Here is a 23,217-nt window from a genome sequence, read left to right as displayed (position 1 = left end):
TCAAGGTCTCCCAGGCCACCAGCAGGAGGAGAGAAGGTGCCTGCTGCCCTTCAAGAGCTCGTGAGGGGACTTGATCCACCTATGTGTTGCTGTCATGTGTCCCAGGAGCAAAGGGCAGGCAGGCAGGCAGCCTACGCACTTTTTTATGGCTGGGCCACATCCCAGAACAGTAAACAGAGGGGCAGGCAGCTGGCACCAGAGGCTTCTAGGGAGCAAAGGCCCCAGGTGGCAGATTCCTGCTCACCTCTGGGAGGGAGTTGAGAACAGTAGCTTTTCTTAGGAGTTTTAAAAAATTATACTCTAAGTTCATATTGTTCATATTCTTTACCGTTCCTGACAGGACCTTTAGGCCTCAATCCAAACATCACGTCCTCCAGGAAGCCTTCCAGACCTTCTGGCATAAGCTGGGAGCCCACTCTGGGCTCACCAGATGCTCTGTTCCTTTGATGCCCAGAGCATCACTCCAACTGAGAACTCTTGTGGGGCAAGGACTGTGCATTCCCTTGGCTTGGCCATGCCTAGCACATGGGGGTGTCCAATGAATATCAGCTGTTGAGTGAAAACTGTGAGCTGAAAGTGCTTGGAAATTTTTTAAAAACCTGATATACTGGGTCTGATGATTCTGCTTACAAAATGGATTTTCAATTTTGCATAGTCTCATAGACTTTCTCTAACCATGTCCTGTTTTGATCTTCCAGATTTTAAAGGTGACCTTGCTGGAGACCTACAGAGACTAGAGCAGGGTGAGGGCGGTTTATACCTCTTTAGCATCTTCCTTTAATGCTGTGTATAATGAATTTTATACTTGTTTTTTCAAGAGAAAAAAAATTTATTCTTGAAGCTGATCCAAGAGATTCCACTCTATGTACATACAACACGTGCCCAGCTGTGAGCTCTGCTTGGTCCAGAGAAAGTCCCCCAGGGACTCCCTGAGGCCTGGGCCCTAAGTGACAGCCTTGTGGGGCAGCAGAAACTAGGCAGGCGGCTCCTGCCCTCTGGCCCCCTCTGCCTCTCCCCATCTGGAAGCCCCACTGAGAATGCCAGTGGGGGGATATGGCTCCACAAGCCAGAGCGGATGGTCACCAAAGCTGCTTGCTTTGGCCCAGTCTTGTGGGCTTTGTGCTTTGCATCCAGCCTGGAGAGGGGTCAGGCCAATTTGTGATGGGGCAGGTGGGCAGGGGGGTGGGCAGCTGGAGGTGAGGCCAGGAAGAGGCAGGTGGGAGCTAACCATGTCCCTTCCCCTCGGGTCATGGACTGCAAGCATTCCGTCTTCTCTCAGCTCTGGCTCCTTTCTCCTGAATCAGTCCAGGCCCTCCAGCAGCCTCCCACCCTTGAACCCATGGAGAAGGCGGTGGGGCATGGGGACTTAGGGCCCCTCACTTAGCCCTCTAGGGACTGAGACCTCCCACCCTGGGCTTCCTTATCCCCTAGGAGCTGGAGAGGTCCTTATCCCGCAGGCTCAAGACACAGATGGGCCACAGGGATGCAGGGACTGGGTAGGGCAGCTGGTCCAAGGTCACTCCGAAAGTCAGTGGCAGGGCTGGGACTCAGACCAGGCCTCCTAGGCCTTAACAGGAGCCACATGGCCAGCATCTGAGTCCCCAGGCCCCCCAGCCCACGAGGCTGGGCAGGAGGCTATGGCAGATACTCCTCCTTGACCGGCATTGGGGAGGAGGCCCCCAGGAGGCTAGCAGAGCTGGGGCACAGGCCCCCCAGGTGCGGCCCAGCTGCGGCGGCGGTGACTTCATGGGCTGGAGGGGGGGGTGGCGGGTGCTGCTGCTGCTGCTTCTTCTTGTTCACTTTGCGCTCCTTTGCCCGCCGATTTTGGAACCAGATCTTCACCTGTGGTGGGGAGAGCAGAGATGGGCCAGCTGGTGGGGGACCAAACGGCAGAGCAAGAGGAAGAGAGGAAGGACAGCTAGGCTCTTCTCTCTCCAGGTGGGGCCTATGGGCTCCCTGCTGCGCCACCACCCAGACTCTTCATGGCCGCTGAACATGTCCTCCCTTCTGGAACCTGTCCTCGACCCTAGAGACAACTCTCGCTGTAACCTTCTCTGTCCCCGTTTGTAAGTCCATGCTCTAACACCCGTCCACCAGGAAGACTGCAACCTCCTCCCTCCTTGGGATTTAAACAGCAGTCATCATCACTGCCGCAGCCCATAGCTAATCAGATCCCCTGTCCCCCTCCTGGGGGTCAGGGATATTGGGTTTCGTTGCAAGTGGTGAGGATTGGGCAGCAGCTCAGTTTCTGCTGTGTTGTGTGACGTGGTCAGCAGATCCAACCTCTCTGTGCTCCTCCCTTGACTGAGTCTCTAATCTGCAAACACCCTGAAGGCCAGACTTCTGGTACTGCTTCTGTGGTTATGGTGGGGGGACCCACGCACCTGCCGTTCAGTGAGCCCCAGATTGGCAGCAAGCTCTGACTTCCGCCGGATGGTGATATAACGGCTATAGTGGAACTCCTTTTCCAGCTCCAGGCGCTGGTGGTCAGTGTAGACCACACGGTACTTGTCCTTGGTCCGGGTCTTACCTGAGAAGCAGAGGAGCCAGGAGGGGAGGGGAGTGGGTGAGGCCGGGGGCCTGCAAAACTCAAACAGGGCTCCAGGGAGGAAGCAATCCAGGCCCCCGAAGGAGGACCCTGAGGTGGGGAGGGATGCACACCCAGCCCTGGGGTAACAATCACTCCCCAGGGTCAGGCTTGGAGGCCATCAACCTGACAGGCAAGCACTGCTCTCATGCCCACTTGGGGAGGCACAAGGCTCAGGGATGAGAAGCAATTTGCCCGGAGTTCCACAGCAAGCTGCTGGTAGAGGCGGGAATTTACTCCAGCTCCCCTGACCCACCACTCTACTCTGATGGCCAGTTCCACCAGCTTTCTCCCAGCAGCTTCCAACACAACAGACACTTGGGAAGCTCATGAAAAACACAGCATCTAGGGCATTCCCTGATTCTGTGAATTAGAAAGCCTGGGGGGTAGAATTGGTATTTTATTTTCTTTTTTGAGATTTTTAAAATTAATTAATTAATTTATAAATATTTTTTTAAAGATTTTTATTTATTTATCCATGAGAGACACAGCAAGAGAGAGAGGCAGAGACATAGGCTGAGGGAGAAGCAGGCTCCCTGCAAGGAGCCTGATGTGGGGCTTGATCCTGGATCGTGCGCGGGATCACACCTTGGGCCAAGGGCAGATGCTCAACTGCTGAGCCACCCAGGCTTCCCTATTTATTTATTTATTTTTTAAACAACCTCTACACCCAAGGTTAGGGCTAGAATTCACAACCCGGAGATCAACAGTCACATGCTCAACCGACTGAGCCAGCCAGGCCCCTAGAATCTGCATTTTTTAAAAAAGATTTTCTTTATTAGAGAGAGAGAGAGAGAGCATGCAGGGACAGAGGGAGAAGGGAAAGCAGACTCGCCACTGAACACGGAGCCTGATGTGGGGCTCAATCAATCCCAGGAACTTGAGAACATGACCTGAGCCAAAGGCAGACACTTAACCGACTGAGCCACCCAGGTGCCCCTAGCATCTGCATTTTTCACAAGCTCCCAAGGTGGTTCTGATTCAGGATCCTGAGACCACTGGTACTAACACCAGAGATATAGAGGGACACCTGACAGACCTGGGCAGATTGAGACTAATGACAAGCCAGCAGCTCCTCCCTCCAGTGCAGAGGAGAGTGGGGAAGAGCCACCACAGACAGAGGTGGAAGTTTACTGCACCATCCTGGGGTGGGTGCTCTTTACTTCCCACCAAATGCCTGGCAGCTGCTGGCCCCAAAACCAAACAGAAAGAACGGAGACTTCTTTTGGCCTCAAGGAGCTGGCAGGTACCTCAAAAGGCCCCAGCCCTGGACACCCAAACTGGAGTTGCAGCCGTCTGCCCAGAGCCATCCACATCACCGCCTCTCTGAGAGTACAGAGCAGTGAGTCAGGATCAGGCTTCAAATATTTACTGAGCTCCTGCTGCGGGCCAACGACTGGGGTGTACTGGAGTACACCAGTGAGCAAAACTAAAAAAAAAAAATCCCTACTCGCAGTGAAATTGCGTTCTAGGGGAGGAGACAGATCAAAATAATTTGATATGTTAATGCTAAGTATTTGATGTTAATTGATAAGTATTCCTGAGAAGAAGTAATCAAGAAGAGAGGATTGGAATTTGGGGAGGAGAGAGCATACGAATTTAAATAGAGTAGTCTGAGAAGGTCTCACTGAGAAAGAGAATTTAAGCAAAGATCTAAAGGAGGTGAGAGAAGGAGTCATGCAGGTATCTGGGGAAGAGGGCTCTGGGTGCAGAGAACAGCAAGTTCAAAAGCCCTGTGGTTGGGAACATGCCTGACATCTGACATGTGTGGGGGGCAGTAAGGGGGCTGGTGTAGCAAGGTGTAGCTCACAGTGCAGTGAGCAAGGACAGAGGGGCAGGTCATCCAGGGCCTTGCCAGCCACTGAAAGGACTCTGGGTTTTACTCTGTCTGGGAGGGGAGCCATTGCAGGCTTCTGAGCCCAGGAGACAGCAGATCTGATGTAGGTTTTAATATGACTCTGGTTGTTGCAAGGAGGATAGACTGGCAAGAAGGAGGAAGCACAGATAGGCCTGCAATAACCCAGGAGAGTGAAGGCGGTGGCTTGGCTTCTCTACAGGGCTCAGCCTGAGGCCAGGAGCGGGATTTGAGGACCAGCTGGGGTGAATGTCAGGGCTCTCTGTGGGGCTGCGATCAGAGGTCTGCCTGGAGAGAATATTAAAGTCATGTTTGGCCCGGGCTGGTGCGGGGGCCTGACTAAACACCAGTTTCCTTCGTAAGAAGCTGAGCGCTTGGCTATAAATAGGAAGTACACGCAAGCACTTGCAGACCTACACATGTCCCACCAGGGCATGGTGGGTCTCGAAGTAACCATGGACCTGTTCCACCTCAGCCAGTTGCCCCCACACAGCCTGGCCTTGACCTCCCAGGGCCACAGCTCTGGCTTTGCTGGTCCCTCAACACCCCTGTGCTAACCACCCACCCCTCTTCCAGCTCCCGCCCCATTACCAAGCCCACGCAGCTTGGCAGGACAGTCACTGGGCTCCCCAAGAGCCAAATGGTTTTGCAGAAAATGGGAGACAACAGATGTTTCTGGGCTTTTTTCCTTGGGTTTCCTGCCAGAGCAGCAGAACTGCAGTGGACGCTTCCATATCCACTGACCTCAGCCCACCACCCGATGTAGCACGGGACAACCTCGGCCCTCGTCCAGGCCTGGCCCAGGAAAGGGACAAGGGAGTGGCTGCTGAGGCCTTGGCTACAGATGGGCTCTTCTTTGGCCTAGAAAATTCAACGCCGACTCAAAAACAGTTCTGCCTAATGCGCCACCCCCAGAGCCCGGCAGAGCTCTGAATCTTCACTGGGCTAAAGCGGGAAGGGCTCAGTTTAGTCTCCTCCTATGTCATAGATGAAGAGACCAAGGTTCAGGCAGGTAATACAGCTGCTGGAGGTCCAGGTTAGGACTTGTAAGTCCTTTCAATCTGCCCTCCTTGTGTAACCAGGGTCACTGAAGCCCTGGGCAAACATGGACTTGCCCAAGGCCATGTCACCTGGTCTAGAGTTCCTACTCTCCACTCTTGGCGCAACTCTTTATTGACCCTGTCAGGCTTAGGGTCCAGAGAACTCCCTCAAGAAGCCCCCTAAGCCTTTGCAACAGAAGCTCAAACAGTAGGCAACCTGTCTTCTTGTACTTCTTGGAAGTGAGGGACCAGATCATGGTGAGGGCAGCCCCGCACCCACCCCCTGCCCTGCCACCGAGAGCTCCAGGCTGGGGCTAGATGGTCCACAGGCAGGGTGGACCCTTGAAAATGTCCAGAATATTACAGCCTGAAGTGGGGGGGTTGAGGCTCCATCCCCACCCAAACAGCCTGAGAGGTCACAAGTAGCACTTACAAGATACCTTTTTCCTCAGGCATGCAGTGCTCACTCCCATCCCTTCTGATGAGTAAGTGGGGATCCATCACACCTGTCTCCACAGATGGGGAATCTGGGGCTCAGAAAGGGGCCATCCTGGGGTATCTGGGTGGCTCAGTGGTTGAGCGTCTGCCTTCAGCTCAGGGAGTGATCCAAGGGTTCGGGGATCGAGTTCCACATCAGGCTCCCCACAGGGAGTCTGCTTCTCCCTTTGCCTGTGTCTGTCTCTGCCTCTCTGTGTCTCTCATGAATAGATCAATAAAATCTTGAAGAAAGAAAGAAGAATGAAAAAAAAAGAAAGGAAAAAGAAAGAAAGAAAGAAAGAAAGAAAGAAAGAAAGAAAGAAAGAAAGAAAGAAAGAAAAAGAAAGAAAGAAAGGAAGAAAGAAAGAAAGAAAGGGCATCCTTGCTGAGGGCCATCCTGCCTGGTAGTGTCATAAACCCTGGGCTCAAGTGACCCAAACTATAGCCTGACTCCTCCTGGATTTGAGGAGCGAGGGACTAGACAGGAGATAGGGCTCTAGCTGCAGTTATTTCTCTGTTCTAGTGAAGCTGCCAGGGAAGACCCAGCCCTCAGGCCCTGTCACCTCCTCTTGGGCCCAGAAGATGGGCTGGTGGGCTCAGGTGCAGCTCTCAAATCACACCATTTTATTGCAGAGAAAACGGCTCTGCCAAAGAACAAAACATTTGGTATCACGCTGTGGCCCAGGAACCAAGGAATCCCACATGCTGTCCAGGGAGGAATAATTGCCAACATCCTCCTTGGAGCCCAGCTTGGTAACATCTAGCCTCATTTAATATGCACATACCGGGCAGCCCCGGTGGCTCAGCGGTTTAGCTCCTGCCTTCAGCCCGGGGGTATGATCCTGGAGTCACAGGATCAAATCCCACGTTAGGCTCCCTGCATGGAGCCTGCTTCTCCCTCTGCCTGTGTCTCTGCCTCTCTCTCTTTCTGTGTCTCTCATGAATAAATAAATAAAATCTTAAAAAAAAATAATATGCACATACACTTTGACCCAATAACCCCACTTCGAGGAATTGATCTCATGGAAAAATGTCCAAAGCCACAGGTGTTCCAAAAGGCACAAGACTAAAAGCAATGTACATGTCTACAAGTAGGATACTTGTTAAATAAGAGATGGGACATCCATGGAGAGCAACATTATGTAGCCACTAAATATGGAGCAATTTCTAGATACATTGAGTTAAAGAAAAAAAAAGCAAGACCTAGAATGCTGTGAATTGTATGTTACTGTTTTTGTATAACAGTGGGGGATACACACACACACACACACACACACACACACACACACACACACAAGCTCATACGTCTGTGTACCTGTAGAGTTCTTTCTGAAAGAATATACAAACCAATAATAAGCCTCTGGGGAGGATGTAGGCCAAAGGTAAGTGAGAGTCTTTGGGATGGTCCTTCCTTCCTTCCTTCCTTCCTTCCTTCCTTCCTTCCTTCCTTCCTTCCTTCCTTCCTTCCTTCTTTCCTTCCTTCCTCTTTCTCTCTTTTTTCTTACCATGTATGATATAAATTTGCATTTTTTATAATTACTTCTTTTAAAAGAGAGAGTGAGAGAGCAGGCTCCATGCCCAGCACAGAAACCCAAGGGGGGCTCGATCTCACAACCCTGGTCCTGAGCCCAAATCAAGAGTTGGATGCTTATCCGACTGAGCCACAAATAACAAATTTCTATTTGTAATGACAGTCAGGAGCCCTGGGCTCCAGTGCCGGCTTTGAGCCAGAGTCCCAACTGCCCCAAGCCGCCCTCCCTTCCCCCTCCTGTGAGCACCTGTGCCACCCCAGGAGCCTAGGAGGGAAAGGTCAGAGAGCTGCGTGAGAGCAGCAGGTAAGGGAGAGGGCCCCAGGATGAATGATTTACAGGTGCCTGGGACGCTGGGGCAGACGGGGAAGTCTGGGCTCCTACAACAGGTGTCTGATGGGGGCCAGCCGCTCCCAGCCACCTAATGAATAACCCTCTGGGCCAGATGCCAGTACAAGTGGGGTGGAGAGTGGGTGGGGGACCCCCTCCAGCTCTTCGGTGGTGAGGGCAGTAGGGAAGACCCTTGGGTAACTCACCCAAATGAGAGCCTTTCTCTTCACTCTGGCTTTGGGATACGAGGAATGGCCCATCCGTATGCATTAGGCTGCTGTGAAGGTAGCACATTCCCCATCTCCTAAAGCATACACATTGGAGGTCCTGGGAAGCTTTTTAAAAACACAAATTCTAGACCAGAAATTCAGATTCAGTGGGGCTAAAACGAGACTCAGGGATTTGCTACTTGAATAGCTCTCAGGTGACCCTGACATGTGGTTGTTTGGGCAAACCGACCTCGGGGATTGTGCAGTACGGCTTCTCACTGGCTGGCTCATCAGGACTAATCACCTCACCTTTCTAAGCTTCAGTCTCTGTATCTATAAAATGGGGATAACTATTATTCTAATAATGGCCACCATGTCCATGTGGCAGGCACTTGTATACATCTCTCAATACCTATGAAGCTGTGCAACTGTAATCCCCATTTACAGATAAACAGGCTGACGCTCAGACAGGTCCACACACCTTGTAGCTGGGATTTAAACTCAGGTCTTCCCAGCCTCAGGAACAGTACTAGAACTTGTCACACAGTGTGAGGTCTCCCATAATTATCTCCAACCACCAGGTGGATCATTTTAGAAAAATGGATGACACCTAGCACAGCACCTGGCACTTAGTAGGTGTGCAAGGATGGGGAGTCTCATTCATTTCCAACAGTGGTGGGGCAGCCATGTGGTAGAAAGGCTGGGAAATGGATCTGCGCAATGGGTGATGTGTTGGATGAGACTGTTTATTTATAAGGTCTCTTCCAATTTGGAAACACGAAGCTCCCAATGTTTGTTGATTCTCTGGTTGTGTTTGTTATTTTTGCTGAAAGAATTCTGAGACTGATTTCCCTGTCTGAAAGCCTAGATACCGGGCCTGCCCAGCTGGAGGATAGGGAGCAGGAGCCGTGCAATGGCCTGCGGTAGGGCCTCCCCAGACAGCCTGGGCCAGGCGAGGACAGGGTTCAGCCTCTGCCCCCAGGGCGGGGTGGGTGGCTCCAGGAAAATCACATGGCCTCTGGGTCAGCACTTCCTTTGCCCTCTTCCTTCTGCTGGGTTTGTGGCCCTGGGGGATGACACTGCCAGTTCTGGCCCTCAGGGCCTGGAACACCAATCCCCCCCCCACCACCACAACCCACCATGCCCCCTCTCTGTGTGGTCCAGCCCCACCCCGGCTGTGCATCACGATCCTCCCCAACACACAAACACACACGCAGTATGCACACATGCGTGTGTATAAGCTTAACAAGTAAAGCTTGTTAAGGTAAAAATACTCCACCCCCGATCCACCGCACCTGGCTCTCCTGCTGTCTTTCTTTCTTTAAAGATTTTATTTACTTATTCATGAGAGACACAGAGAGAGAGAGAGAGAGAGGCAGAGACACAGGCAGAGGGAGAAGCAGGTTCCATGCAAGGAGCCCGACGCGGGTCTCGATCCTGGGTCTCCAGGATCACACCCCGGGCTGCAGGCGGCACCAAACCGCTGCGCCAACGGGGCTGCCCTCCTGCCTTCTTTCATAGCACGTGAGTGTGTGTGTGGGGGGCGGAATCCTGAACCACTAGCTTGGTCTTGGTTCCAGTTCTGTGCCATCTGTGTGGTCCTGAATAAGCCCCTTCTTCTCTCTGGGCCTCAGTTTTTCCTGTGCATCAGAAGAGGGTCAGCTCCGAGGGCCTGCAGATCCTAAAATTCTGTGTAGCTCCAAGCCCTCCTCTTAGGGGTTGGGCCCAGGCCTGACCATCCTTAGCTAAAGGACTTGCCAGGAAACTGAACTTCTTCAGGCTCTGGACGTGAAAGGGCAAAGAGCTAAGGGGATGTCAAGGAGAGCTGAGCTATTTGCAGCAGGGGATGTTGGAGGAGTCCCTGGGGAGAGGGAGGAATGCCGCCTGATAGGGAGTGCAGGGCAAGGAACACACTGGCCTGGGAGCAGCCACTGGCTGGACTTGCGATGTTCAGTTTGGGCCTGATTCCCCATCTCACTGGCAGGGGTGGGACCTCTGCTGCAGCAGGCCTGACCCGCCTGTCAGATGATGAATGGATTTCCCTTCCTGGGCCATGAGGCTGTCTGCTGGGCCCTGATGGGGTCCTAGTTCCTACTGAGCTACCGGTCCCAGGCTGCTCCATCCCGGTTCCTCATTCAAGCCCTGGAGCAAGGGGGAGAGGCTGGCTTTGGTGCAGAGGTCCTGCAGCTTTAGGCAGGCTTCTCCTTCCCACTGCAGCCCTCCTTTCCAGTCACAGCACCAGCAGGCACTGCCCCTCTCCTCCCAAGCCACCTGCCATGGCTTCTCCAGGGAGGCCCATGGTCTGGGTCTGGCTTGGCTGGGGGAGGCAGCAAAGAGGACAGAAACTTCAAGACTGGGTAGACCTGTCTGTTCTCCCCCAGTCTGGCCACATGCCAGTGGTGTGAACCCAGGCAAGTCATTGCCCCTCTCTGGATCCCAGTGTATTAATTTGCAAACTGAGAACAGGAACTCTTCCTCAATACACTGTAATCGCAGAGATGAGGGGTGAGAACCTACTGAACAAGGTAATTATGAATAAAAACTAGTCAATGATGGAGATGGAGATGACCATAGAGACAGAAGAGGCCGGAGAGGCTCCTTGGTGGAAAATAAGGAACCCAAAGGGAACAGATTACCTACCATTCTAGGAACTCTCCAGAAGGATTGTCCTGCACCATCCCATGTGACAGCTACTTGCCACATGTGGCTGCTTAAACTTAAATTAACTAAACAGAATTAAGAATTCAGCTCTTCAGTAACATGAACCATCTTTCAAGTGCTGGAGAGACCCATGCCACTAGTGGTTAGCATACTGAACAGAACAGATAGTGAGCATTTCCACCATCACAGAAAGTTCTACTGGACAACCCTTCTAGACCAAACTCCTACCCCGGGCCAGATGCCCACAGCTGCACAGCAAGCATCCTAATCCGCCTGGGCTTGTACCCTCTGTAAAGCAGGCTGGTCTTGCATCTACTACCTACTTGGATTTTGCCATAGGAGCACCAAAAAAATAAGGCTCTTGGCCCAGAACAGCCCCTCTAAGACTAGCAAACAGCAACTGCATTCCTTTAAGTGTCCCCCCCTCCCCTGGCCTGAACAGCTTGAGGCCCCTCTGAGCTTTTTGTAGGGGCACGTTCTAGCCTTGCCCTACCTAGGTCATCCCCCTGCAGGCTGGAAGTCAAGTCTCTGCCCAATTGTCTTCAGGCCGTGCTCCCGAGGTCTCATGTTCTGGGTGTGGTGCAGGGAGGGTCTCTGGACCCCAGCCCTCTCCTAGTTCACTGGGTGACCTTTGCAAATCCCCTTCCCTCAGTGCCTTGCTCCTGGTCAGCTCCGTGAGGGTAGGTCCTGGTAGGGACCATGCCATCTTGCTCACCCCATCCCACAACAGTGCCTGACACACAGCGAGTGCTCGACATATCCTTTGGAACATCTAACACAAGCTTACTGCTTCCTGGTGGGGCCTTACTTAAGTAAATGGCCACCACCCTCCCAATGCTTGGGCCAAAAGCCCAGATGGCATTTCCCGCTCCCACAGCCAATTCATCAGCTGGTCAGCTCAACCTCCAGAGGGCATCCTCCCAGAGCCTTAGTCAAAGCCACAAATCTAATGTAGAGATGTACAATTCTGGGGGGCAGAAATACATGCATTTGAGAAAATGCTGAACAGGAACTGAGTATTCAGTAGATCTGGTTCGTGCTCATAATTTATTTGTTAAATAGTTCATTCCCCTCTCTCCTGGAGAGGGTCAGATTAAAAACAAACTAACAAAATAATTACAAGCTGGGATTAGTATGAAGGAAAGTAAACCTAGAGTTGAGAGCTAGATTAAATGGCAGGGGTGGAGGATGGGGAGGGATCTACTCCAATTAACTTGATAGAGGTCTCCTGCAGGAGGCAACATTTAAGTCGAGACCTGAAGGTCGAGGAGGTTTCTGTGTCATCAACGAGAGGAATGTTCCAGGAAAAGAGAACAGCATGTGTAAAGGCCCTGTGGCAGAGAGTAGCAGAGTAAGGGGCAGCTCCCTGAGAGGACCCTGCCTTGTTCTGGCCAGAATCCTTTGCCCGCCTGAATGAATGAATGAATGAATGAATGAGAGAGGCATGTGGTGAGCCTGGAGAGACCAGCAGAGCTCTGAGCTCTGGGGTCAAGGGTTTGCATTTGATTTCAAGAGCAATGGGAAGTCACTGGAAGATGTTGAGCTTGGAGCATCAATCTTGGCTTTCACTAATGTCTACTTGCTCTCTCTGTTGATGCAGAGGGACCTATGCACCCCTATAAGCTTGAGGGTCGAGCGTGGCATGGGGAGGGTTCAGCAGGTTAGCCTATGTGGACTCCAGATGCAAACATTATTTCCAAATCTCAGGAGCTCCAGGACGGACACTGGAGGGCCAGCCCAGTAAGATAACGTCCTACTGACAAGTCAGACCCTGCTACTAACAAAGCTGTTTTGAACCTTCACAATGATTCCCTAAGCTCTCAGCAGCAGTATCTGCCAAAGCTGGGGGAAAAAAAAACACCCAACCAAAAAAAGCCTTCTGCCACCTTCTAACTGGGTCATTCCCCTTCCCAGCTACATCTGAGAGACGAGGTGTCAAACACAGCTTCGCCTGGAGAACCAGTTTTGAACAGCCTGGCCCCTGCTGTGCCCACCATCCCCCATCAGCTTCTCCCAGCTTTCCAACTGGCCTCCTTTCCCCACCTGGGCTGGGACGCACAGAGGGAGGGGTCTGGGGCTGCTTCGTGTGTTACTTTATTTGATAGATTCCACTTAGGCTGTAGAGTCTGGGTTTGAACCCTGTGGGGCCCATCCTAGCTGTGTGAGCTTGGGCAGTCACCTTACCCTCTCTAAGCCTCATTAACTTTATCTGTAAAATGAGACTAATAATAGATCCTCACACCTCTTAGCGTTGTTCTGAAGCTTGAGTGAGAAAGCCCATGCAAAGTTCTTGGCACACCGCCTGGTACGCGGAAAGGACTCAAACCAATGCCACAGTTACCAGCTTTATCACTTGGCGCAAGGCCTGGTGAGAAGGATGGGGCTGACCACTAGTCCTTGAGGTAGATGGAAGCGATAAACAAGAGTGGTGAAGGTTGTCAAAATAAGGGACGCCTGGGTGGCTCAGCGGTTGGGCATCTGCCTTCGGCTAGGGGCGTGGTCCTGGAGTCCCAAGATCGAATCCTTCATCGGGCTCCCCGCATGAAGCCTGCTTCTCCCTCTGCCTCTCTGTCTCTCTCATGAATAAAAAAAATAATAAAATAAAAAAAATAAAAATAAACTTAAAAAAAAAATAAGAGTTGCTAAAATAAGGGCCTACAGTGCTCGGAGGGGAGGGAATCCAGGAGGGTTTTCTAGAGGCGGTGGCCTTGGCATAGTATTTGAACTGGTGAATAGGGCAGGAAGGGTAGTTTAGGTTGGGGGACCCAGACTGGAGAGGCAGGGAGTGTGAGGTGTATGTTTCTGTGCACCTGCTAAGGACAGACAGAGACGATCATGGGCACTTGATGCACTGCAGACCTACTGTGTACCAAGCACAGGGGCTGGGCTTGATGGGCACCATCACTTCAAGGTGCAATCCTATTGTTATCCTAACATTATAGTGGAAGAAACTGAGGCTCAGAGAAATGATCTAAACTGAGGCTGTGCAGTTTCTCACAGATATGCAGCCCCAGGCCCGAGGCTCCCAGGCAGTGGCCCTTAGCCTCCCCAGTAAGTACTTCTGTATCTAGACCAACTAGATAATGGCTTCAATAGTGGGTTGGAGCCAGTTCTCAAGAGGGCTCTGAATGCCAAAGAAACGTGGCTGGATTTGACGGCAGTGAAATGGCATATAACAAAACGGGGATTCCACAGCCTTGGGGAGCCATGGAATGCTCTCGAGCAGGAGATGTGCCTTGAAAATCTGGTAATGGTTGTGAAGACAGCTGGGACATCAGAGAGAGGCTGAAGGTGAGAGGCCAGGCTGGTGGCTGTGGCAAGGGGCCAAGGGAGAGGGTCTGGAATGTGAGGGTGGGGAAGGAGGAGGGTTCCTCCTCCCTGGGCCTCAGTTTCTCCATCTGAAAGTTGAAGGGGCAGGGGGCACCTGGGTGCCTCAGTGGTTGTACGTCTGCCTTTGGCTTAGGTTGTGATCCCAGGGTCCTGGAATAGAATCCCGCATCAGGCTCCCTGTGGAGAGCCTGCTTCTCCCTCTGCCTATGTCTCTGCCTCTCTCTCTCTCTCTCTCTCTCTCTCTCTCTCTGTGTCTCTCATGAATAAATAAATAAAATCTTAAAAAAAAAAAAAAAGAAAGAAAGCTGAAGGGGCTGGACTTACTGAAAACACTGCTATTTATAGGTGCAAACAGGTATGACCACAAAATAGAACCCCTTATAGTCCTCTCCTATCCAGGCCTGAGCCGGGTGGCAGTAATCAATCACTCGGGTGGTGAGTATTTTGATGATGGAGTGAAGCCCAACAGCCTCTCCCTCATCTTTCCGGTTCTCACTGTCGCTCCTTAGGATAAAACCGGGGTCATAGTCCCTATCCCACCCTCAGCTATGCCAGCTCCTCAGCTGAGTATTGAGCGTACCATCCCAGGAGGGACAGGCTTCCAACCTTGGCATGAGCTTGCTCAGCTCAACAGTCGTGGGTCCTATCCCTAGGGCTGGGACCTCAGAAACATGTCAAAGCCAAGATCTCATCTCTCCCTCTTCTCCCAGTTGTCTTACTGTTCCTCACATTGTCCTGTTCATTTATTCAACAAAATGTATTAAGCCCCTACTAAATGTCATGTACTATGACGGTGCCTGGAATGTAGTGATGGGTCAAATGGATGTGGCTCTGGACCTCATGGGTGTTACTTTGGTGGACTTTGGTAGATGGGTGGGTGGGGAAATAGACAAACACACAGATAAGTGAGGAAATTGAAATCAGTGTTGGTGCTCTGAAGGAAACATGGTGAGGATTATCGATGTGTATAGGGGGAGCCTTCCTTGGGAAATCATGGAGGACCTCTCAGAGGAGATGACCATTAAGCTAAGACCTGAAGGGTGAGAAGAAGCTAGGCCTGCAAAGAGTTAGGACACAGGAGTTTCCAGGAAGAGGGAACAGGGTATGCACAAGACCTGCAGCAGGATGTGGCACATCTGAGAAACTAAAAGAAGGCTGGAGTGTCTAGAGCTTGGTGACCAAGGAGAGATTAAGGAGACTGGGGCGAGGCTGGGGAGGCAGGCAGGGGCCAGGTGCTGATGCTCTACTGTCTTGCAGACTTCAGGGAGGATAGATCTCACCCTAAATATAATGGGAAACCATTGGAAAAATTTTAACTGACTCATCCAATATTTATCCCAGCTCAGCCTCCACTTGTGTGAAACTAGAACACTTCTTACAGTCCCTGGGCTTTAGTTCCCAATGGTATGTTTGGTCTCTAAATGTCCAGTTCAAATATTCTAGAGTGCTAGAGGCTCAGATGCAGGAGAGAAGGGGCTGGCAAGAAAACCTGGTACCACAAGACCAGGTGGCCAGCAACATTTGCTGTGGGGGAAGGGGGTGTGGGGGTGGGTGTTGGCATGTACCCACCTTCCCTTTGCCATCCCAGACAATAGCATTACACAGGCAATATCCTAGACACCCTGGATCTTCACTGCCCAGGAGAAACTGAGGCCAAGGTGTGTGTGTTGGCGGGGGGGTGGGGGGGGTGGAGAGGGGGGCAGGTGGCACGGCCTGGCCGACTCTCTCAGGGAGGGTCTGTAACTCCATCCTGATTCTGCCAATTATGCTTCATCTCAGGAACACTGGTTGGAGTCAGATGTCCCCGGGCAGACAGGCAGCAGCTTCTAGTTTCTAGAAAGCTGACAATCCTGAGTCCTCAGCAGAATGGATCTCTGGGGCAGCCACTTTGCTTAAGAGCCTGCAAACATCCCCTGGCTCTCCCTCTTTTTACTTTCTGGGGGTAGAGGAAAAATTTTTTGCCTTTGGGCAGACTTATTGCTAGGCCCCTACCTGCCCGGGAACAACAGTTTCCAAATGACTTTTGAGACCAGAGGCTGAGCGGAATTCACACACAACTCCTGTGCCCAACATCACACAGCCTGAAAGCTCCCCCGAGGCCTCCCACCAGTCCTCTGATCCCCACTGGCACACCGTCTCCACGTCCTTGCTCCTGAGGAACTCCTTCTCCATCTGGAACCCACCCTGCCATCTCCAAAGTTGCCTGATGAGCAGGAAGCAGCAAGTGGAATAGAGGAGTAGGAAAAGCAGGCTTCCTTCTCCAGGGAACAGACAAAAACCCAGGGGAATCTATGGCCCCAGACACCTCCTCTCATTTAATCTAATGTAGGGTTCTCAACCGGGGTTAATGGAGAAGTCCTTAGGGAGCTTCTAGAACCCCTCAAATTGTCTGCTGAATTAGGCAACACTTTTTTTTCTAGAGAGATTTGTATTTTCCACCAGATTTTCCAAAGGGGTCCTTTTATAACTTAAAGAAAAGTACAAGACCCTTCCTTATGATGTCACAGGTGGTAAAACTGAGATGCAGAAAAGATGACTAATTTAAGAGAAGCTGCTGTTGAGAGGATGAGAACACAGGCTTGCTGGTCAATCTGCCAGGGTTCAAGTCCCAGCCTCCACCCCCACCTCCATTCCATTTACTCGTCATATGGCCTCGTGCAAGGATTTAAGCTCTCTAGGCCACAGATTTTTCAAGTTAAAAATGAGGATGATAATAGTACCTACAATAATGTTGTGAGAATTAATGCAAGATCTTAGGTCAGTGCCTGGTCCATTCATTAGTAAGTGGTCCTTAAAGATTAGCTGTTACTGTTTGGCCAAGGTCACACAAATGAGAGGCCTCCACAGGCAGACAGGAGCTTCTGTGTCCCTGGGACTTCCAAGAAGGTGCTCAGATTATAGACAGATCTCCCCAGCATCTGTCCCAGGAGTGAGGAGTGTGTGCAGGGGACATGGGGGTGAAGAGAGAGAGAGAGGAGGTGGGGGAAGTCCCAGGCTCCCTCCCAGCTGGGGGAAGGGGGGAGGGGACAGACATCAAAGGGTGGGCAGGCCGACTTCCCGCCCCTAAGGCCAGGTGGCCTTTGTCAGGACAGGCCGGACACAGTCGGGACAATGGGGTATCGTGTTCACTTTCCGGCCAACAGGAGTCACTACCGAGCTAAGGCGCAGCCTGTTACATGACAAAGGGGGGACCTATAAAGGAGGTCAGTCCGCCCCTCATTAAAGCTGGCCCTTTGTCCTGCCCCCTCCTCTGCCTTTGAAGAGGGTGGATCAGAGAGGCCTGCCTGGGGGCAGGAGGTTCACAGTCTCAGGAGCCAAACAGTAGCCACCTTCCCAACTGCTCCTGCTTTCCCCTCCCCCAGGGTCAAGAGTTCAGGGAGGGCCCTGGGATGGCAAGGTATGGACCCCCCACCCCAATCTAACCACAGAGGGCTCTTTTCTGGTCCAAAGGATAGGAGCCACCAGTCGATTCACTGTACCCATGGGGATACTGAGCCTTGGAAAGGCAGGGGGCCCGCCTGTGTGCGCCATCAGGGCATCGCCCGTCCTGGGGAGGGTCCGCAGCTTACTCCGGGGTTGGGATGGGGTGGGAGCAACGGATGACGGCCGGGGCCAGTGTTGCTAACGAGCCCTGGGGTAAGTCTGGGGACCTGCGTCCTAGTTCAGGCCGTGCCAGGCCACCACAGGCACGTTTCTTCACGTCTCCGCGCCTCCGTTCCCTCTCTGTACGGGACGGGCTGTGCTTTACCAAGGCTGGCAGCCTGGGATTCACAAGGGGGGAGCTGGGCGAGCAGCTCCAGGGCCACGGTGGTCAGGGAGGCCCAGGCGGGCGCCCTCGCGGGCCGGGGCGGGGGTCAGCCAGGGGCGGCTGGGCCTCGCCCTGGCACCTGCCGGTGCGGGGGAAGCGTCCGGAGGCGCAGGGCGAGGGAGGAGGGGTCCTTACCGCTGCCACCGCCGCCTCCGGCCGCCACGCTGCGCCGCATCCACTCGTAGGGCGTCCGCCTTTGCGCTCCGGGCGAGGACGGGGCGCCCGGGCCGCCGGGGGGCTGCGCCAGGAGGCTGGGGCCGGGCCCAGGGGGCGCGGGCACCGGGCTGAAGTCCGGAGGGGGCCCGAATGCCAGCGGGGCCGGGCTGGCGGCGGGGGCCGCGGGGCCTGGGCCGTAGGCGGCGGCCCAGTCGTCCTTGGGCGCGGAGAAGGGCGCGCTCCAGGCCGCGGAGGGTGCGGGGGCCGGCTCCGCGTGAGAGTAGCCGGCGAAGTCGGGGTACTGCGGGGGTCCCGGGGGCGCAGGCGGGGGGCCGTAGGCCTGCGGGCCCAGGCCGAGGCCCGCGGGCCTGGCGGGCCCGGGGTAGACCGGGGAGTCCTTGTCCAGCACATAGCCCACGTACATGGTGGCCGCGGGGGCCCGCGCGCATGCTGCGCCCCGCAGCCGCCGCCCGGCCGCCCCGACGAGCACAGCGCTCACCTGGCCTCCGGGCCCGGCCGCCGCGCCCGCCCCACCCAGGCCTTTTATAGCTCCGGGCGCCCGCGGCCCCAGCCCGGGCGGGTTTGCATTTCAAAGCGGGGGGAGCCTCAGGGCCGCGAATCAAAGGGGGAAACCCGTCGGGGGCGGGGGGTTCAAAAGGAGACAAATTGCCGCCCCAAGCGGGAGGTGGACGGGCCGGGGCCTGGAGGGGGTGGGGGCGCGGGGCGCGGGGCGCGGGGGCGCGGGGCGCGGGGCCGGGGGCGCGGGGCGCGGGGCGCGGGGCGCGGGGGCGCGGGGCGCGGGGCCGGGGGCGCGGGGGCGCGGGGCGCGGGGCGCATCCTGGGCGAGCGTCCGAGGCGGCGCCAGGTGTGGGAGTCCCCTGCGGGGCCCACCGCGAGCCGCACCGACGCCTCGTCCTCGCCGGGCCGCCGCGTGGACCGCCCGTGACCCCATCTCTCAGGGGGAGAAAGGGGATCCGAGGGGCGGCGGGGGTGGGGGGGCCCGGGCCAGTGTCGCACAGCCACATCGGGCCGGCGGCGCCCTCCGCAGTGACCAGCTTGAGGTGAGGGGGCAACCTGACTTCAAACAGAGTTCCCTCGTAAGGTAGATTCTTGGGGGGGGGCGGGGGAGGCGGGAGGGGTCACGACCCCTCTGAGCCTCCTAGGAAAGCTCTGGATGTTTTTCCCGGGAAAATGCACATATATGCACATACACGAGTCTGCATACAACTGGGGAGTTTCCCTGAGTTGACCCTCCAGAGAAAGTTCTTAAAGAGGTGGTAGGGAAGTGGCGTCTTTGCAAGACATTCTAGGCAGTTTCTCACAATTCTCTTGACAAACCCTTTCAACCTCCCCCAACCCGCCTTTTATTTTAATGAGAAGTTTCAAGCATACACAAAAATGGAACTTGCAGTGAACCACTATATGCTCATCACCCAGCTCCAACCATTATCAAGATTTTGTAAGTTATTTCATCCATTCCCCTCCTTTTTTTGCTAGAGTATTTTAAAACAAATCTCCAACATTGTGTCATTTTACCCCTACATACTTCAGCATGCATCCCTAAAACACGCGGACGCTTTCTTACATAATATGCCATTAACACATCTAACAGAATTAACACAAATTCTTGAGTATTATCTAACACTCAGTTCGTATGCAAAATACTCCAGTTGATTCAAACGTGTCTTTTTAACAGTTGGTTTGTGTGAATCAGGATCTAAAAGCCCTGATTCATTTATTATAGCTGGGGCCCAGTGGTATTTTTAAATGCATCTTGCATCCCCTTCCTCTGTTAAAGACCGGTACTTATTTCATAGCTACCCCAGAGGGAGTGCACAAAACGGGTGAGGAGCTGGGAGCGAGCGAGTAGCAAGGTTGGAAGATGTGAGGAAGGATTCATGAAGGACAAGGCTCTGGGTCACGAAGTCTTGGGACAATGGGTTCCCTTTCCACAGTGGGGGTTCAGTGCCATCAAGCTGCACAGAAGCTCCCCGATGATGTCTGATCCTCCAACATTTCCTGGGGATACCCTTAATGTGCAGAGTCATGTGGCCCCCAAAAGGTGAACAGAATCTATTATCTATTCAACCTGTCCCTCGCTTGGGTCACCACATCAGCCAGGGCAGGTCAGCATCATTTCAAGGCTGGACAGATGTGTCGGGATCTGGATACAATTTACAGGGTCCAGTGCAAAATGACAGGGTGAGAAGATCTCTTGTTCAAAAATTATTAAGAACTTCAAGATGGTGGCAGGAGAAAATTCAACCATGAAAGGGGCCCTTCTAATGCTGGGTCCTGTGTGACTGTACTGGGGGCCCACCCAAAGGAACTGGCCCTAGTCAGAATCTTGCATTCTGGGGTTCTGAAGGGTACTATAACAGAATGGGGGCAATTAAGACAGGGCTTCCCTTAAAAATTGGCAAGTATACAGGGAAGAGAGAAGAGGCTCAGGGGGACTGGGTTCTTTCTCTGAATTGATGAAACTGGTATTGCTTGGACAAGGAAGAGAAAATCCGAAATGGGGCTTGAAAATCTCGACTGAGTTTGGGGAGGGGTGCAGGGCAGACCCGGCACCTGAGAGAGAAAGCTGTAGGCGCAGAAATAGGTTCAAACCCCTCCATCATAAAGTGCTCTCTAAAGGGCCATCCATTTATGAAGTGAGCTGCCAGGAAATAGAAAGTGAGCTCATTATCACAGGAGGTATGCAAGTGACTGCTAGAGGGCTCTGGTCAGGGATGCTGCAGAAAGCATACCAATCCCCGGGGGGTGGGAAGGTTGGGGCTTCTAGGTACCCTCCAAGAGTATGGAGGTTGGGAATAGGTATAGGAGTTCATTTGTTCGTGTGTTCATTCATTTGATGTGTGTACTAATGCTCCTCCTTTGTGTTGACATCATGTTTGGTAGTGGATAAGGCCCTGCCCTTGGGATTTTCATAGTGTGGTGGGAGGAAGAAGCATGCATGAATCAAATAATCACAAATAAAGATGAAATGACATCTTGGTAAGGACCAGGAATTGGGATATTCAACCCAAAGGGAGGAGACATGGAAGTCTTGCAAGAGGAAGTGACATAGGCATCAAGATGCAGAGGGACAGCATAAACACGGGTATTGAGGCCCAAGGGGACACATGGTCCTGTAGAACAGGAGGACCAATCTGGAGCTCAGTGATGGGGGACAGGAGATAAGTCTGATGAGGGCAGAGCAAGGGCAGGTGGGACAGGCCTCTTGGGAGCTTTGACTGATGGGGATGAGAGTGGGAAGATGGCTATGGCTGGTGTGTGGCAAATGAGCTAGAGGATAGGCGGGGAGCTTGAGAGTGACAGGGAAGCTGGGCAGGGGTCCAGAAATTATAGAAAACGGTGCCCAGGATTGGGTGGTGGCTGGGAGGTGGGGGGCCTTTCAGGCAAAGTGGGGACTATTTCTCTGATCAGGGAGAGAGCAGAACCAGGGAGCCTTGAGGCCCAGGGGAACCATGCCAGTTGCTCCATGGTCCCCTCAGTGCTGTCCTCTCCCAGGGCAGAGGTTGGGCTGGGGTAGGCCCCCTACTCCACAGACACATGCTGGGGTAAACCTCTATTCCCACCCTGCCCCGGGCCTGCTTTTCCTTGAGCCCTGATATTGGGAAGGGTGGGGCAAACTGGCCCCATTTGCTGGATGAGGAAAGCACAGAGAGGTCCAGGTATCCAGGCAAAGTCACACAAAGCACAGGACTGGGCACAGGAGCTGGGTCTCCTGACCCCACTGGCCTTTCTCACTGCCTAACTGGGATACCCAAGGGGTCCATAACCCAGACTTGCCAATCCTCCAAACCTAACCCTTGTTCACCTAGGAAAACGGAGAGACACTAGACTTCATAGCATCCTGGTCATGAAAGACCTGTGGAGAGCCAACCTACCTATTTTACAGGTGAGGTAACTGAGCCTAGAAGCGTAAAGAGGGAAGGGATTTTTGCCAAGTTCCTGCAGCAGGACTGTGCTGCCCTGGAAACAGACCCAGGTCCTCTGACTGCCAGCCCAGAGAATGGGCTAAGAATGCAGGGTTTGGCCCTCGGCATCGTTCCAGAGCAATAATGATGACAATAGTACCACTATCTCGTGAGCACTCACTCAGTGCCAAGTCATTTGCACATATTATTTCATGTAGGGTGAGGTAGGGTCTTATTATCCCCACCTTGCAGATGAAGCAGCTGGAGCTCAGAGAAGTGAAGTCACCCACCTGAGGCCACATAGAACATAAGTGGCCTACCTGGAAGTTTTTCGTTGCTCTGCAAGCCAAGCCAGCCTGGGAAGATAGTACGCCTGTGTGTCTCTCTCCTAAACCTGGGGTTTTGCTTATACAAATATCTGCTTCCTCTTCCTCCTCTAGCCCATGCAAAAGAGCCTCAGCCCACCCCTTATCCTCACCTGTAGGTCGACCTCCCCCCAACCAGAGCCCCGAGACAGCCCTGATATGACACCTCAGCTTCTCCCTCTCAAGGACACTGTAACTTTGTTCAAAAGTCCCAGGCTGGGCATCTGCAATGGCAGGTCCCACACCACCTTACCCTCTGACTCGCCATGTGACCTTGGACACCTGCCTCCCTGGGTTTCAGTGTCCCCATATGCCCGCTGGGGACTGGGTGCCTCGACGGTGGTCCAGCTTGGTACCGAGTGTGTGGAGAAGCCCCTGTCCACATCACAACCTCTTCCTTTGACAACCCCTTATCTCTGGGAGTGGCTGTTTATTGGACCCCTCCTTCCCTCTGGCTCCCCTGGTGGCCCCTCTTCCCTCTGGGCTGCTCTTGCATATTGGGGACCACAGCTTCTGGGGTGGGGCACAGAGACTTGGCCTCATAAAGATCTTAGTGATAACTTGCCTTTTTTAAAAAAATTCATTTATTCATGAGACACACACACACACACATACACACACACACACACACACACACACACACACAGAGGCAGAGAGACACAGGCAGAAGGGGAGAGGCAGGCTCCATGCAAGGAGCCAGACATGGGACTTGATCCCGGGACTCCAGGACCACACCCTGGGCCAAAGGCAGGCGCCAAACCGGTGAGCCACCCAGGGATCCTGATAACTTGTTTTTTAAAATAGGTTTATGGCCCTGGACAAAGAAAGGTTCTGCGCTGAGCTTTCCATTGGAAATGGTTTGCTTAAGCGAAGCCGGTGGGTCACTTTCGGCCCACCCAAGGTTGCCGCCCAAGGGCTTCAACTCACTCACTCTGTGACCTCAG

General features: G+C 53.3%; 1 protein-coding gene across 1 annotated transcript; it reads right to left on the bottom strand.

The window, feature by feature from the left end:
* Positions 1 to 846: 846 nt before the first annotated feature.
* Positions 847 to 18,501, bottom strand: CDX1 (caudal type homeobox 1). The gene is made up of 3 exons (XM_041749476.1): positions 17,962 to 18,501; positions 2,385 to 2,530; positions 847 to 1,842 (listed from the first exon to the last, which is right to left on the bottom strand). The coding sequence occupies exons 1-3, from the start codon at positions 18,404 to 18,406 to the stop codon at positions 1,636 to 1,638; spliced, it is 798 nt and encodes a 265-aa protein (XP_041605410.1). The 5' UTR covers positions 18,407 to 18,501; the 3' UTR covers positions 847 to 1,635.
* Positions 18,502 to 23,217: the final 4,716 nt, after the last annotated feature.

The sequence above is a fragment of the Vulpes lagopus genome, chromosome 3 (assembly GCF_018345385.1).
Source record: "Vulpes lagopus strain Blue_001 chromosome 3, ASM1834538v1, whole genome shotgun sequence".
Classification (NCBI taxonomy): domain Eukaryota; kingdom Metazoa; phylum Chordata; class Mammalia; order Carnivora; family Canidae; genus Vulpes; species Vulpes lagopus.
This window is presented reverse-complemented; position numbering and strand designations above follow the sequence as displayed.